Source organism: Mustela nivalis (assembly GCF_964662115.1).
Source record: "Mustela nivalis genome assembly, chromosome: 6".
NCBI classification, from domain to species: Eukaryota; Metazoa; Chordata; class Mammalia; order Carnivora; family Mustelidae; genus Mustela; species Mustela nivalis.
The window spans coordinates 91,795,483-91,811,958 of record NC_139025.1 but is presented as its reverse complement, the minus strand read 5'-3'; the positions used below and the strand labels follow the sequence as shown (position 1 = coordinate 91,811,958).

The 16,476-nt window shown below is 39.8% G+C and overlaps 1 protein-coding gene across 13 annotated transcripts in view; it reads left to right on the top strand.

The window, feature by feature from the left end:
- Window positions 1-16,476, top strand: part of FMN1 (formin 1) — a gene marked incomplete at its 5' end in the record, with an annotated part of 414,033 nt that overhangs the window by 105,360 nt on the left and 292,197 nt on the right. For 12 of the 13 annotated variants that reach the window (XM_082734303.1, XM_082734305.1, XM_082734302.1 and 9 more), the window contains one exon: window positions 7,321-7,499. The exons of the other annotated variant lie outside the window; for it this stretch is intronic. In XM_082734303.1, coding sequence (XP_082590429.1) covers window positions 7,321-7,499 — 179 coding nt within the window. The remainder of the gene's footprint in view (window positions 1-7,320; window positions 7,500-16,476) is intronic. 13 annotated transcript variants of the gene reach the window in all.

Genomic DNA, 16,476 nt, shown 5'->3' with positions numbered 1-16,476 from the left:
GATGGAGAGCATGAGGAGAGGAGCAGAGGGAGAGGGACAAGCCCACTCCCCACTGAGCATGGGGCCTGAGGATGCGGGGCTCCACGTGGGGGTCTACACCAGGTTCTACCCCTCAGACCCTGAGATCAGAGCCTTAGAGGAAACCTTAGAGTCAGTTGCTTAACCAACTGCACCACCCAGGGGCCCCTCTTCCTTTTGGTGATGGAAGTGAACTAACTGAATGCGTTTTCATTCTTGCTTTGTTTGCCAAGACACTCAAAGTCATATCGTGTTCTTAATCTCTTAAATGTTTACCCTCAATATTGGCATATGTGCCTTCTTTCTTCCTTTGTCTCAATCTTGTTATGCATATTCATGTTTTGTGACCCTCTGAAGATCATTTCTTTTTGGAAAAAGATTTTTTAAAAAATATTTATTATATATCTTATAATCCAAGCCTTTATGTCTTATGGGTTTTTTTTCTTTACTATACCTCCTTAGCTATTAAGACATTAGTAATTATGTCATATCTCTTCAAGAGTTGGGTTTGCCATGGCTATAACTCTTCCCGTGATAACTGGAACAATGTGACATAAAACAGAAAAATGGGATTCAAATTTATTTAGAGTGAATGCGTTAAGAAATGTCTTCTGTATTCTTGTTCTTCACTTCAATAATATTTTTGTTAATAAGCAAGTATATTGCTTATCATCAAACATACCAACATTTTTTGATAATAGGCATTTAAACCACCAACACCTGATTTCCTTATCATTGCCTGTCTGAGAATGGATAGAGGTTGTTAATACCTCAGGGCACCCTACAGCCTTCCAAACTCGATCTTTTCGTGATCTTTTCTGCAACAAACCTTACTTAGAAGCATCTGCTCCTACCTTCCATCCATTCGAAAGCAGAGTGACTCAGCATCACTTATGCTCCTCTAAATACATGCCCCTGTTTTTCAGGTGTTAAAATATTCAGTATGACTATAGCCACAAACAAGTTTCCTGACTTGAGCAATATTTGTCTCTCATTTAACATCTGTATTCTTTGCAGGAAAAGAACACGGAAAGCAGTTAATGTAATAATAATGATCATAGAAATCCATATTTATGTACCTCCTTAAAAAGCTATTTTATTTTAAAGCTAGGCCTATGAAGAGTTTCATTCATGGCCCGAGGCGCAAGTGTTTGACCTTTAAGGAAGATGTGTCATTGAATGTCATTTCTGAGGAAATGCCCTGAGGGCTGCTCTTTTGGGAGATGATCAGCCACTTACTTGGAGCTCTTGCATTTGATGACGCGAATTCTATTTTTAGGACTTAAGCAGATTTGGGATCTGCTGCAGTGGAGGGCTACCATGAATTCTTATGAGCTTAATTTTTTTCTCTTTATCTTCCTGGACAAAAAATAGTCTTTACCATGAGTGTATGATGTTTATTATGCCCTGTATACGGGTTTCTTATTTAAAATGGGGATTTGTTTGCATCCCCCACCAATGGGGATTTGTTTGCATCCCCAGCCCAGGTAAAGTTTCCTGGAAGAAAAACAATTTTGAACACAGCTCACTATCAGGCATATTTTAAGTCAATATGATGATTTTTAAAGATTTTATTTGTTTATTTGAAAGAGAGAGAGAGAGAGTATGAGTAGGGGGGAGGGGCGGAGGGAGAGGGAGAAACAGACTCCCTGCTGAGCAGGCTCCAACCCAGGACACTGAGATCATCACCTGAGCTGAAGGCAGATACTTAACTGACTGAGCCACCCCAGGGTGGGGGGGGGGGCACCATATTATTTTCATTTTATTAATGAGGAAATAAAGATTCAGAGAAGTTTAGTAATTCCAGTAAGTTTAAACAATTAGTAAAGGTCATAGTAATTGACAGGAATCCCACCTGTCAACTTCTACTTCTTACTCAGACTTAAGTGTTCTCTCATGTGTGGATTGACAATCATGTCCTTCTCCAAATAACATAAAAGATTTCCCTGGAACCTGGATGTTAGTTTGCTTTTACCACTAGTTGGACATGTTGGAGATATCGCAATCTTCCTAGGGTTCAGTTTCATCAAATATAAAATGAGCAGATAGGAGATACACAAGATCCCTTCTAATTCTAAATTTTATTTCATTTCATTTGAATTTAAGCATAACTTTAGAAATTCGAGCATTGCATTTGTTTGATGGATGTGGATTCTTTATTCATAGATTCTGAAATAGACATATTCTGCTCCCCATTCCTTCCTACTTCCTGATCTCCCCAAAGCCTTCTCCTGCCTCTGTACACCTTCCAGCACAATCAATCTGTTTTTGCTCATAAATCCTCCCTTGGTGTAGACAGTGAAATGTCTTCAATGTGTACTTCTCTCAAGGAGTTAGAAGTGGAGGTGGATAGGTAAGGTGCATTTTCCAAATTACAGTTACCTATCTGCTTAGTGACATTGTATCACTTAACATCATAAGGAATGAAAATGCAGCAAGGGGATTGGCAAGTGTAGATCTGAAATTGACAGTTACGAGCCATGAGGCTACTTTTACCAAAGCTCTGTCTCCCTGGATAAAGACATGAATAATTACACACAGGCACACACCCTCTTTACAAGTCCTTAACAATGTCACTTTCCATTAGCTACACAGCTAGATTGCTGTCTCTCTTGCTTGTAAGTAAATGTTTGAATAACATAATAGAAGACAACCTGTCTACCTTTACATATCAGTTCTGATATTCACGGTTGAGAAAATTTCACCTCTTTGGATTTATTTTAAGTCAATATGATGAATGGCCTTGGGAACTATAGCATAGGAGGAAAAAACTCAAGAAAGTCTCAAGCTAAGGGTTTTTTTCCCCCCTTCTCCTTTTGGAAGCATAAGCACTTCATCATTGTTGTCAAGGGAGAGCTCAGTGTGACAGGAAAATTAAAGGAGGAGAGCTGAAAGGCACTGTAATTTTATTCCTTGGGGACTTCTGTCCAGATCTGATTATTTGGTGTGTTTGCAAACTTCTCTTTGGAAATGGATTTATACATATGTTTTATATGTGTGTATATCTATATACCAATATATGTATATCTCTCTATAGATCTATATCTATATAAATAGGTGCATATAAAAAAATAGGTGCATAGATATAGATATATAGATATTCTTTAGATAATTAAAGACCGTGCCTGCTAAATAAGATTAATTTTTCTAATGAAATGCAGTTTGTGTGTGAACCTTAATATGAGTGAGGAAATGGGTATGTGATGAGTTTTTGCTTGATTTTCCAAAACCTGATATATCAGCTAATTATTTTTAGTAGGTATTACAAAAATATATATATTGTAGTCATTAAGCCTTCTCAGCTGAAATGGTTTCAAGTTTTTAATAGACCCAATGCTTCTGATGGAGACAGATGATGATCCATTAGGCAGCTATTTTGATAAATAAACCTCAAATCTCAGTGGCTCACAGCAAATATTTATTGTTCTCATCCATCGTCTTAAGGGTTGGTTGGCAATCATTCACTTGATGTGATCTGGGTTCCTTCCAGGCAGCAGGACTATGTCTGGGGTCTTCTCTGTATGTCTCATTTGGGCTCCCTAGCACATGCTTGTCACATGGTGATGGCAGAAACACAAAGCAGGCGGAAAACCACAAAATGCCTCTTAAGGCCTAGACTCAGAATTGGCATCTTGTCACATTGCCCACATTCAGTGGGCTATAGCAAGACACAAGGCCAAGATCCAACATCCATGGACCAGGGGAAATACACAGCATCTATGCCAGGGGGTGGAGCTCCAAATGCAACTGGAAAAGGCCTTGGGTGCATAATCATAATGCAGGCAGGAAGTAAAGAAGTGGAAACAGTGATCCTCAGGTAGGGACACTTATTCCATTTCGGAAAGATGAGCTACGGAGACTGCTTCCGGTTTTAAACAGCATGTTACCTTTCCTTTCTGTCTGCTTCTCTTGTATTGATCACTGACAGCAAAATCCCAGTCTGATGTTGTAGGTTAGCATCAGGAAGTGCAGCTCATCATTTGAATGGTTGGGAAAAGCACAGACTTTCAAAGTGGTCCAAAGGTAAGTGGCCCTTCCTGTGCTGTGTCCGTGCTATATGTTGTATTAACAGTGGTCAGCTGTAGCATTAACCTGTGTGCACGTGTGGTTCCTCAAGCTATTGAAATGTCTTTGCCACATCTTTGAGAAACAAAATAATCAATAAATATGGAGCAGAAAATGGACTTCTAATAGGCACACAGAAGGGAAAAAACATGATTAAACTGAGGAGACCGTTCTCTGCTTTTTGCAACAATGTTCAATGAAAATATAACACCTCAAAAATCTCTTTGTGTCATAAAATTAGATGACATCTATTTGACAGAATATACTTACCTAATTTCAGGTAACTTTTTTCTCTTTATTAAAATTTATTCCATTGAAGAGAATAGTGTGGCCACTACCTAGGCTAATCAAGATGGGCATGTGCTTTATTTTTGGCTGTTCGAAAAGCTTGTGTTTGTATTATTAAAACTCTCCATTCAAAGACTTACTTTGTAAGCTGGTTATGTCCTTTCTAATGGCAAATTTGTCATTTGCGCCTATCTGTCAGACCTTCGAGAATAACTATTTTGTTATTTCTGCCCTTGGTCCTTTCCTGTCCCGATGATCTTTACCAAAACGACTACGCATCACCGTTATACCTTGTGTATTTCCTTCACAGGGATATTGTCTGGTTAAATATTAGATGTTAGAAATTGGCTCTTTAACATGAAAATGCTCTCCAAAATGAAGTTACTTCTCTTTGGTTGTGCTTCAACTTGGTGCTCTTTCCTCTGCATAAAGAGGAAATTGGATTGTGCCGCACACCTTACCAGTGAAGTGTTGGATAGCCACTGTAGGGTGTGTGAGTATGTTGACGTGGGCACCTGCGCTTTATCCAAGGATGCCAGATCCTTGTTATTGTGGGAATTTCTCACTCTCTTCCACCAGAATGATGAACTTCCGGTCACCAGACGATGTCCCTCTGATGCTCTAGATGTCTTGCCTTAGGTGTTGTACATTATGTTGTTTGTGATATACAGACTACGTTTTATGTTGTTTTCTTTCTGTGTAAACTTTACCTAGAGTCAGCCACTCTCCCAAGATCAAAATAAAAAGTGGAGGGATTTAAAATGAGGCATGGGTTTAGTAACTCACACATTTCCAAAGATGAGGTAGCCCAGGGAGGGGACACCATAAATTTTAAACAGGTTGATTTTCTCTTTCTTGCCATTTATAAACATAAGTATTCTAGGAGGGAGATGAGCCTTGTAAATGGAAGTTAAACACACCCTGAGCTTTAATCTCTCTTTAATCTATTAAGAGCACGGCCGGCTGGCACTACCTTCTAGTAGTGAAGGTGTCACCGGTGATCTCAGGGTCATCATGAGAATAAAGGGGAGGGGCTTAGCAAAGTGTTCCTCTCTGAGGTTCTTTAAGCCCTTTCCGGTGTCTTCAGAGCAGGACTGGGCACACTCTACAGCACATGAAGTCCTAAACAAAAGTCCAGGGGACAGTCTGTCTCAAGAGAGTAGGTAGCAAAAGGGCAAGAAAGGGTGAGGCCAGGTGAATAAAAAGGTCCTCATTTAAGACATCTGGCTTAAATGAAGGAAGAGCGTGGTTATAACTTTCTGGATACCCTATGTCTGCAGAGGATACACCTGAGGTCTTGGATCCTTATTTTCTCAATGCCTGCAGAATAGTGTTTTGTCAACAGTCTCCCAGAGGCCAACTGTAGAGACAGTGTGACCTGTATCACCTTTCACTTTGAAGTGTGATTGGAAACCAACCAACCAAATAAGAAAGCACAAGGCAAAACCTTGGCTGTTTTCAAATTTTCTTTCTCCTAAAATTCTACTCTAATCTATTTTTTTTTTAATTCTACTCTAATCTAAAGGAGAAGAATGTTATCCCACAGTCCTTTTGCTAGCTGACTTATCACAGCTCAAGTAACTTGGTACATCAGGTTTTCAGAATGGCAAAAGTTGTTGGCTAGCTTTGGGCTACTATCAGAGACATTATCATAAGGATTATGTGTAATAAATGCCCTATCATATATCCAACAGTGATCTCTATGGCAAAGTGCACTGAGCCTGAACCCTTCTGCCTGGTTGCTTAATATTTTGCCAAGGTTGCTTACCAGGAATGAAAAGAGGCCTAGGAACTTGAGAGTTATGTGGGACTTTAAAAAGGTGATCTAATCTAGAATTTTCCAAGCTTTGTTCCAGTAGAACACTAATAGCTTCCAAAATGTTTCACGGGGATCCTTTAAATGGATTCTGTGGTCCAATAAGTTTGAAAAACACTATTATGCAGAGCTAAGCTGCTTTCCTAAAGGGGGTTCCCAAGTCTTAATTACACTAATGTGAATCATGGCTCTAAGGGGTACAGCACGCAGCTTTTCTCACATTTAAGCTTTTCTCACATTTATTTGACCATGAAGTCTTTTGTTGTACAACACGCATTGCCATTTCAAGTATGCCAGGCACAAGCCACCTCATCTAGTTATTAAGATCATGGCCTCTAGTGTTTAACTGCCTGGCCTCAATTCCTGGCTTTTCCATGTATTGACTTTATGATCTGGAGCAAATAGTCTTAAGCTTTTTGGGCTTCAGCTTCCCCATCTAAAATGGGAGCACTAATGAGGCCTTCCCATAGAGCTCTCTTACAAATTAAAGAACAGGGCTGAGTGCAGCACCTGGCACATCCTTGACTATTACCATCCCAACCTAGTTTAGGTAAAAACTGACATAATACCCATATTCCGGTGATGAGAAAACGCAGTCCCACACATTTCACTAATGCAGTGTCACTCATTCAACCAAGTGACCCAGTGATGATATGAACTACGTGTGATCATTCTGCCCCCAGAAATGAAGGTGACCGTGCTGCATTTCCTGCTCTGGAAGGACACACACATTGTGTGACTAGTGACTTGGCTCAGGCAACACCTTTTAGCAGTGACTCCAACAGCTCAGCCCTCCTGACTTCTGTCCTCCAGGTCTTCCTCGAATTCTCTCCTGAAAGAGAATGTTCTGTATAGCCTGCATTGGTAAGCAAGGATAGTGAACACAGAGTATAGCTAATAGACTTCTCTTTTTAAACTGGGTATGAGGGCAAATGTTTTAAATTCTTTGTTAGTGCAATCCAGAAAGAATAATCTAGACAAGCACTTTTGGAAGAGAGCAAACTCTAAAAATACAATCTAGAAAGGAAGAAAAGCGGTAGTATGAAATGGCCCACGTAGGAGTCCCCAGATATGGCTGGCTTGATGTTTTTCTAGCTTCTGTGTTACCGATGGTCTTCTCTTCTTCTGTCTAGGCATCTCCTCCGAGGGCTTCCCCCGGGACTGCGTCAGTGAGCAGACAGCAACTAAAGACCTTCCCCCCAAAGATGGAGGTGCCTGGTTCCTGGGCTATCGAGCAGGACCGGCCTGTCCGTTTCTGCTCCACGAGGAGAGAGAGAAGCCAAACAAAAGTGAACTGTACTTGGATCTCCATGTAAGTAGAAATCTTTGTGCTTGAGCTGTAATTCTTTGCAGTCAACAGAAATGCGTTGTATGCAAATTGCGTTTGTAAAACTGTCAAAGCTGCATTTTGTGTGGGGGTTATTATCAAAAAATCAGTCGGCTACAGAGTACGGAGACACCTCAGTGGTCTGAAATGTGTGCGCTGGGTTGTGACTCTGTTTATGGTTTGCCTTTTTCAGGGTGCTCTCCCCATGTCAGCTTTACTGCCTAGACCTTGGGGTGGGAGTGACTATTTACTGTTTGTCGCTTCTTAATATCACTTTTCTGAAAATTTGAAAACATACGTTTGAGAGTATTCTCCAGAGTCATCTAAATAGCCTGTCTCCCTCACATGTTCCCAAACCTTTCGTTCTGTCCAGCTGCTCAAATAACAGGTGAGCAGGTTGGTAGGAAATCTGAAAATACAAGATGACCCGTTTAGAAAACAACTTTCTCCCTCCTCGTTCATCCAAGTATTCATTGACCCAGAACCGTCAACTCCACTATATAAAATGGTGGGCTGGGTTGTGTACGTCCACATTGTAGAAGGACTGATAGATGGACCAGACTGTCGTCATTGTCACTACCCCTCCCCATCTCTCCGTTTCTTTTCAGAGATGAGGGTAAGCATTAGAAATCCAAGAAGGCTTTTTCTGCTTTCTTTCCTTCTTTTTTTCTTCCTTCCTTCCTTTTTTCTTTTCTTTCTCCAACCCCCCCCCCAACTTTTTCTTCTTTGCCATTAACTTTAATGCTCATTGACAATCTTGTGTCCTTGATTCCTTCCGATACCTTCCAATTCATCACTCTCAGACTCAGAGGTTTGTCTTTGATGAACATGGTTAGATCTGTAATGTTTATGTGAGTGGAGATTTTCTCAAGCAACCAAGACCAAATGGACCTTGCACTTTTCGTAACCATCATGGCATCATCACGGGATGTCCTTTTAGAAAAGCATTTGACATCCCTTGTAAAAGGAGGTTTGGAATGAAGCCGAAAGCTGCCAAATCTAAAGCCCTTTGTGACATGAAATGGAAACTTGTAATATTTGTTTTTGTCTCCCTACCTTCAAAGTTAGGCTGTGCATCTTAAGATGTGGTCAGTGAAAGAAGTGTAACAGTGACATCTGTTGGTCAGATTACTTTAAGTTGTGCTTGCTGCAACAGGCGACTTGGGGTCTGAAAGTGTTGAAGGGAGTTTTCCTTTTCTTGAGTTTGACTTTTTTTTTTAAGTTTTTATTTATTTACATAACCTCTATAACCAATGTGAGGCTCAGACTCATGACCCTGAGACCAAGAGTCACATGCTCCTCCCACTGAGCCAGGCAGGCGCCCCTGAAATGGATTTTGAAAGACTACTTTCTTTTTCTTCTGTGTTTTTAAAAAATTGTGTTTATTGTGTGTTTTTTTTTTAAACACTTTGGCTAAACTATGTATTTTTGGTTTTCATTCTCCCCTGTGAGGGAAATTATCTCTTATTTTTATTTATTTCAATTATAAAAATCATAACAATCCCTTTATAAAATTTGAAATATGTAGTAAAATTGAGAGAAAAGAAATAACTTTCAGCAGCCAGTGACAACTGTTAATCTGATAAATTTCCTTCATATTTTTCACCATAGGTGACTTATTCTAAATGAGGGATTGTTTTAACATATAAACATAGATTTTATATGTTTCCCTCTTTTTTCTTTTTTTACCTATTACTTTTACATTGCTTATCCATATTGTTATGTATTCTTTCTAGATGTGTTTGGTTTTTTTTTTTTTTTTTAAGATTTATATATTTATGAGGGAGACTGAGAGAGAGACCACAAGCGAGGGGGAAGAGACAGAGGGAGAAGCAAGCTTCCTGCTGAGCAGGGAGCCCGATGTGGGGCTCCATCCCAAGACCCTGAGATCATTACCCAAGCCGAAGGCACACACTTAACTGACTGAGCCACTCAGGAACCCCTCTAGATGTGTTTTTTTTTTTAATTAATATTTTTATTTTTTTATTAATATATAATGTATTCTTAGCCCCAAGGGTACAGGTCTGTCAATCGCCAGGTTTACACACTTCACAGCACTCACCATAGCATATACCTAAGTGGATGTATAATTGTATCTCAAAAAATTTTTTAAATCATTGCTCTATTATTTGATGTTTATTTTGTTTTCAATTTTAGAATAGTCCATAATTTGGAGATAAATAGCACTACCAAGCATATAATTTTTCCCATACCCCTTCCCCATGCCCCCAATATTTAGGACTATTTCTTTAAAATAAACTTGGGATTACTGTCTATAAATATATTTAGGCTTTTGATACATATCACTAAAAAGGTTTATTTTCTGAATCAGCATTCATTGGTTTATAGATTTATATATTTATAATATTTATTATATATGTTATATAAATTATATATAAAATAATTATGTGTATATGTAATAAAAATATAAATACTTATGTTTCTTAGTTTTCCATTAATTATAATTTTTAAAAATTGGGGTAGTTTATTTTTTTAAAGATTATATTTATTTGAGAGAGAGAAAGAAAAAGAACAAGCAGGGAGAGGGGCAGAGGGAGAGGGACAAGCAGACCCCCCACTGAGCAGGGAGTCTGAAATCTCAATCCCAATCCCGGGGCTCCTATCTGACCCAGAGGCTCAATCCCAGGATCAGGACCTGAGCCAAAGGCAGACGCTTAACTGACTAAGCCACCCAGAGGACTTGGGATAGTTTCTTTAGATTATTTTCTACATCAGTTGTTTTTACACCTTGAGCCATGAGAATCCTCATCTCCAAGTCCTTTGCCGTCTTCAGACAGTACAATTTAACTCCTGTGTTTTAAATATTGATATTATAAGTAAGATATCCATTTGAAGGAGTTCTAATCATTTAGTAAAAGTTTGGATCACAACACGCACAGGGATGGGGGGCGGGAGCGGCTGTGGTTTGAATAGTAAGGTCAGTGAGGCATGTACTGCTGTGTGATATTTTGATTAGTTTTAAATGTTAGGCAGGACTGCTCTGTTTTCAGTTCTGGACCTGATTTGCAGCATCGTTATCAGGAAAGTACTTTCCTCAGCCATTTTCTATAGATACGCTGCTTCTCATTAGTATGCAGGGATGATAGCTTAAACATTTAAGAATTAGTGGGAATTTGACACCCAGAAATCAGAATGGTCACTGGCATTCAGCTGGGGATGCTCTTAAGTTCTCTAAGTTAGCTGGGCATTAATTTAGTTTAGTTTTTTGGGGTTTTTTGTTTTTTAATAGAACCAAAAAGAAATATTTTAGACCTTGGGGCCCATTAGTCTATACTGTAACTAATCAACTCTGGTGATAAAAACAGCCATAGAGGAGCGCATGAGTGGCTGAGTTGGTTGGGCATTGGTCTTTGGCTTGGGTCCTGATTCCGTGGTCCTGGGATGGAGCCCTAGTTCAGGTTCCCTGCTCAGTGGGGAGCCTGCTTATCCCTTTCTTCCCTGTTCCTGCTTGCTCTCTCTCTTTCTTACGCTATCTCTGTCTCTCTCTCCAATAATTAAATAAAATCTAAAACAACAAAAAACAAAAAAGAAAACAGCCATGGAGAATACATGCATGAATGAGTGAGTTTGTGCTCCAGTAAAAGTTTATACATACTGAAATTTGAATTTCATCTTATTTTCACATATGAAGAAATATTCACCTTTTGATTTTTTCCCCCCACCATGTAAAAATGTAAAGATCATTCTTAGTTTATGAGTCATTCAAAAACAGGCCATGGGCCAAATTTGCAGTTTGCCAACCTCTGCTGTAGACCAAGAGATGGAGATCTCCTTCATTTTCTCAGCTCAGTCACTGACGAGCTATGGGTCTGTGGGCACTTGCTTATCTTCAGTTTCTTTATCAACTGTGTTTTGACAGAATGGAGAGGAGCAGGAACAGATGAGACAAAGTGCTATAATATCAAATCTCCTGGTTCTGTTATAAGAGCATAAGGCAGCCCAAGCAGTGTTAATATATGGGGAATGGGAATTATTTAAAGAAAACAAATAACTTAATATCACAACGAGAAATCTCTGTCCTAATGTGACGAACCATGTCACAACTCTGATCGCAAGGCCAAAATTTGTCTCCTAACACTGTTGGAAGGCTCATACAACTTTCCGTCTCTCCAGTGCTCTCCTTCCCTCCTCCCCCAGTTTTCTTGAGGTACCCTGACATATAATATTGTATCAGTTTTCAGCATACAACATAACGATTTGATGTATGCATATATAATGAGATGATTTCTGTAACAAGTTTAGTTAACATCTAGCACCTCACATAGTTCACATTTTTTTTCTTGTAACGAAAACTTTAAGGACTACTCTCTTTGCAGCTTTGAAATATGCAATACAGTATTGTTGACTCTAATCAGTGCATATTCCATCAGCAGACCTTATCAGTCTTTAACTGGAAGTCTGTACCTTTTGACCACTTCCACCCATTTCCCCTATTTTGTGTTCCCTGCCTCTGGCAACCACCATTCTGTCCTCTGTTTCTGTGAGGTCAGGGTTTTTTTTTTAGATACCACATATAAGTGAGAACATAAGGTATTTGTCTTTCTCGGTCTTATCTCGTTTAGCATAATGCTGTCCAGGTCCACCCATATTGTCACATGCCATATTCATCTTTAGTTACTGAATTGTGAGAAGATACAGAGGTTCCTTTGGAGAATGGTGGGAGATAAGGCTGGTGTAGTGGAGGCAGGAGGCAGGGTCCGCGTACCCTGTACTTTCCAACCAGTATGTATTTCAATGTTTAAGCAACCAGTGTTGCTCTCTTAGCATCACTTGGCTCAACGTCAGCCAGACTGCTGTGCCGAGAGGTTCTGTTGGGGTGACTATCTTCTCATCCTCCTCAAACAAATTCTGTGGGCCCTTCTGGTTGATCTACAAAACTCTTGAGAGACTAAATTCAGTGTGACGTCAGTTCCACTTCTGGGTCAGGGGATTGCTAACTAGTGCACAGGACATACTTCCAGTGAGAAAAGTATTTGTTGTTTGTCTGAAATTCTAATTTAACTGGTTGTCATTGATTTTATTTATGGAATCTAGCAAGTCTAGGTATCAATTTGGGGGCAGCATCCAAAGGCATCAAATGTGTGACTTGTCCTCAGGTAGCCTCTATATATGATAAACCCTCAGTCTCCCCAGAGTGCCCATTTAGAGTATGAACATTACAGAGTCAGCTTCAAAGTGCAATAGCTTAATTCCACCAAAGTAGGAGCTATCATTAGCCATTTCCTTAGTTTTTTGTAGACCTTGAAAGAGATGTGTCAAAGGCAACTGATTATTGACAAACCAGAGAGCAAGTGGGGCCTAAGTTCTTATAAGTACAATTTCTTGAAAATTTCCTTTGAGAGGAATGTTTACCACAGGGGATGGTTTTATAAAATATCTGTAAGCATGGGACCAGGTGGGGGTAGAAAAGACACTAAAAGAAGTGTGGCCTGAGGGGCGCCTGGGTGGCTTAGTGGGTTAAAGCCTCTGCCCTCAGCTCAGGTCATGATCCCAGGGTCCTGGGATCGAGCCCCGCATCGGGCTCTCTGCTCAGCGGGGAGCCTGCTTCCTCCTCTCTCTCTCTGCCTGCCTCTCTGCCTACTTGTGATCTCTGTCAAATAAATAAATAAAATCTTAAAAAAAAAAAAAAAGAAGTGTGGCCTGAGATTGAAAAAGAGATATGAAAAAAAAAAAAAAGAGTAAGCAGTCATCAGGGTCATATCTTGGTTGCACGAATTCTGAGAGTAGGATTTTGCACACTCACTTTGAAAATACAAACTGGGGATGCCTGGGTGGCTCAGTGGGTTAAGCATCTGCCTTCCACTCAGGTCATGATGCTGGGGTCCTGGCATCCAGCCCTGCATTGGGCTCTCTGCTCAGCAGGGAGCCTGCTTCTCCTTTTCCCTCTGCCTCTGCCCCCTGCTTGTGCTCTCTCTCTGTGTGTCAAATAAATAAATAAATAAAATCTGTGAAAGAAAATACAAACTAAACTCTTCTTAATGATTTGAGTCTCCAAGGATCATCTCAATCACCTCCTCACCTGTGTGGCCTGGAATTCTCCCTACTGAGTTGGCTTCATTAGCTGGAGAGGACCCTGTATCAGCTCCCAGCATCTTAAGAATGGAAGCATCTTAAGAATGGAAAGAGATAATTACCAAGGCCATACCCCACTTTAAGTATGTAAACCATAACACAACTTCCATGGATTGATCACCTCTGAAATGGCAGGTACCATCCTTTGAAGTATAATAACAGTGTACAATAAGGAGAGAGGTTCAGCCGAGTCAGGGGAAAGGATTGGAACTCAGATCTGCCTGACCCAAGACCTAAGTGCTTAAACATTAAACTCCTCTACTTCTCCACTACTTTGGCTGCTTCTTTGTTTGTGTTCTGTTTTGTTTTTAACTTAAGAAACAAAGAAAGTCATTTAATGGCTCTACGTTAGCTCCCATAATCAGTGAGAAGGAATGAGAATGAGGCTAAGCGTTCCAAAGCTAGAACCACAGCCAAAACCACCCCACAGAACTCAATCTAGTGAAGATTCTGCAGCTGCTAACAGGGAAGACCAGATGCCTTGGCCGTTAACACCTTGGTCTCTAGAGTTAAAGGGGAAGTGCTGAGAGGAACCTGAGATGATGCCATTCCCTCCACCTCACTCCTAAATGGCAGACTCCAAAACATAATTTAAATTCAACAACAGAGAATGCAGTGTGCCTTTATAGTCCCAGAAAAAGGTCACACATCCTTGTCTTGTTTTCTGGGGAGCCAGTGAGAGCCTACCACTTAAAGCTAAAAGCAACATGTTGACTCACCCAAATCACTAGCATCTCCATGACAGTGGGCCTCTATTTGCATATATCAGGGTAGTTTCTTTCCCTAGGAGTATGTTTATTTTTAAATGTGAGTACATATGTGTGTGTGAAAGAGAAAGAGTGAGAAACACAGAGAAAGAGCAAGACAGAGAACATGTGCCTGTTAGCTGTAGGATAAATGATCAAAAAAAAAAAAAAAAAAAAAGTGATCCAGGTAAAGAGAAGAGGTAAAAGTGACGAATTATGGATTGAATTGGAAAATTGCCTTTTTCTTACACATGCCATATCACTTTAAATCATGATAAAGCCGCTGAAAAAAGGGTTATCTGATTTTACTCCTAAGCCCCGTGAAATTTAACCAGTTTATCTCTCAGATTAGTTCTAATTTTGAAGTTGGTGTGGAAGGTTATCATATTTAAATAGAAATCCTCCTTACTGTCAGTCATCAAGTTCATTTCTTATACCATTTCCCATACCTCCCTTGACATTCTCCTGTCCTCTGTGTATACAAGATAATGACAAATCTAGTAACCTCTCGCATTTCTTTATAAAATGAGAAGAACTTGGCTTACCCATTGAACCACGTTAATGGTTAATGGAATTGTGAAATTGGCTTTTCTTTGATCTTGATAACAGTGTCTTTATTTCCTTTTTGTCTCTTCTGACATGCGCTGTAATAGCTGTGCATATAAAATTTGGACTCTTGAGAGTATACAGAGAAAACTTTGCATTATGCTTTTTTAAAGGGTTTTATTTATTTAAGAGAGAGTGTATGAGCCAGGGGAAGGGGCCAAGGGAGAAGCAGCTACCCCACTGAGCAGGGTGACTGACTTTGAGCTCCATCTAGGACTCTGGAATCATGACCTGAGCCAAAGGCAGATGCTTAACCAACTGAGCCATTCTGGCGCCCATGTATTATGCTTTTATTGATTTATTTAAAGATTTTATTTATTTATTTATTTGACAGACAGAGATCACAAGTAAGCAGAGAGGCAGGCAGAGAAAGAGGAGGAAGCAGGCTCCCCGCCGAACGGAGAGCCCGATGCAGGACTCGATCCCAGGACCCCGGGATCATGACCCAAGCCGAAGGCAGAGGCTTTAACCCACTGAGCCACCCAGGCACCCCAGCCATGTATTATGCTTTTAAAGCCTGTGAGAGCATAGAATAGAACTGAGTTTTATGAAAATAATGAGAAATTTGCCCAGGAATTTTATTTAAATGCATTGGTACATGGCTGCTGAAGTATTTTATTTGGTTTCCCTAAAATTCAGATCATTGCTTTTTGCCCCCTTTGAACAAATTTCACTTTTTCAGCCTGCCTTTTCTGCCTTAAAAACCACAGCTCTGTATATGCTCCTTGGACTGAGTGTTTCTGGGAACGTCACATGGTCTCTTTAAACATTGGTTTTTGGATTCTACATGTATCATCTGTGTTCTGTGTGTATATTTCAGGAAAGTATTTTCCTTATCTCTCCAGGATATACATGGACATTCGTGGTTAAAAAGACAATCCCGTATAACCTATTTAGAATTTTAAATGCCATAGTCTTTGGCTAGAGAATGTTGAGGGAGCGTTAACATGATTTTCTGGCTGAATGGCCTAGTTATTTTTCTCTTGTCTTTAGATTTTTATAGACTTCAATTAAGCCATGTTGATTTATTATTATCATTATTTCTAAATTGCTTTAAGAATTGCAGCTATTCCATAAATGTCCTGTAATAACCTATATCATAAAACTTCCCTCTCCACCTATAGAAAGTAAATGACCTTGATTCTAAGAACTGATAAAACATTCCTTTAGAATATTTCATGATACTTTTTAAAGTGTTGAAAGTGACAGTAGTGCTATATATACTTTTGTTTAAATCCCAAATTAAAGTGATGTACAAAGTGGAGGCAATATTGAATATATTTCAAAACTATGCAAATGTGATTCTCTTACCCACTGATCTCTACCACTAACCTCACTCTATGATGAGCCCCTATTTATTAAGTGTCTTTGGTGCTCAAGGAAGCACTGGGTTAAGAAAATTAGCACATTTGGGGCACCTGGGTGGCTCAGTGAGTTAAGTCTCTGCCTTCAGCTCGGGTCATGATCTCAGGGTCCTGGGATTGAGCCCCACATCTGGCTCTCTGCCCAGCAGGGAG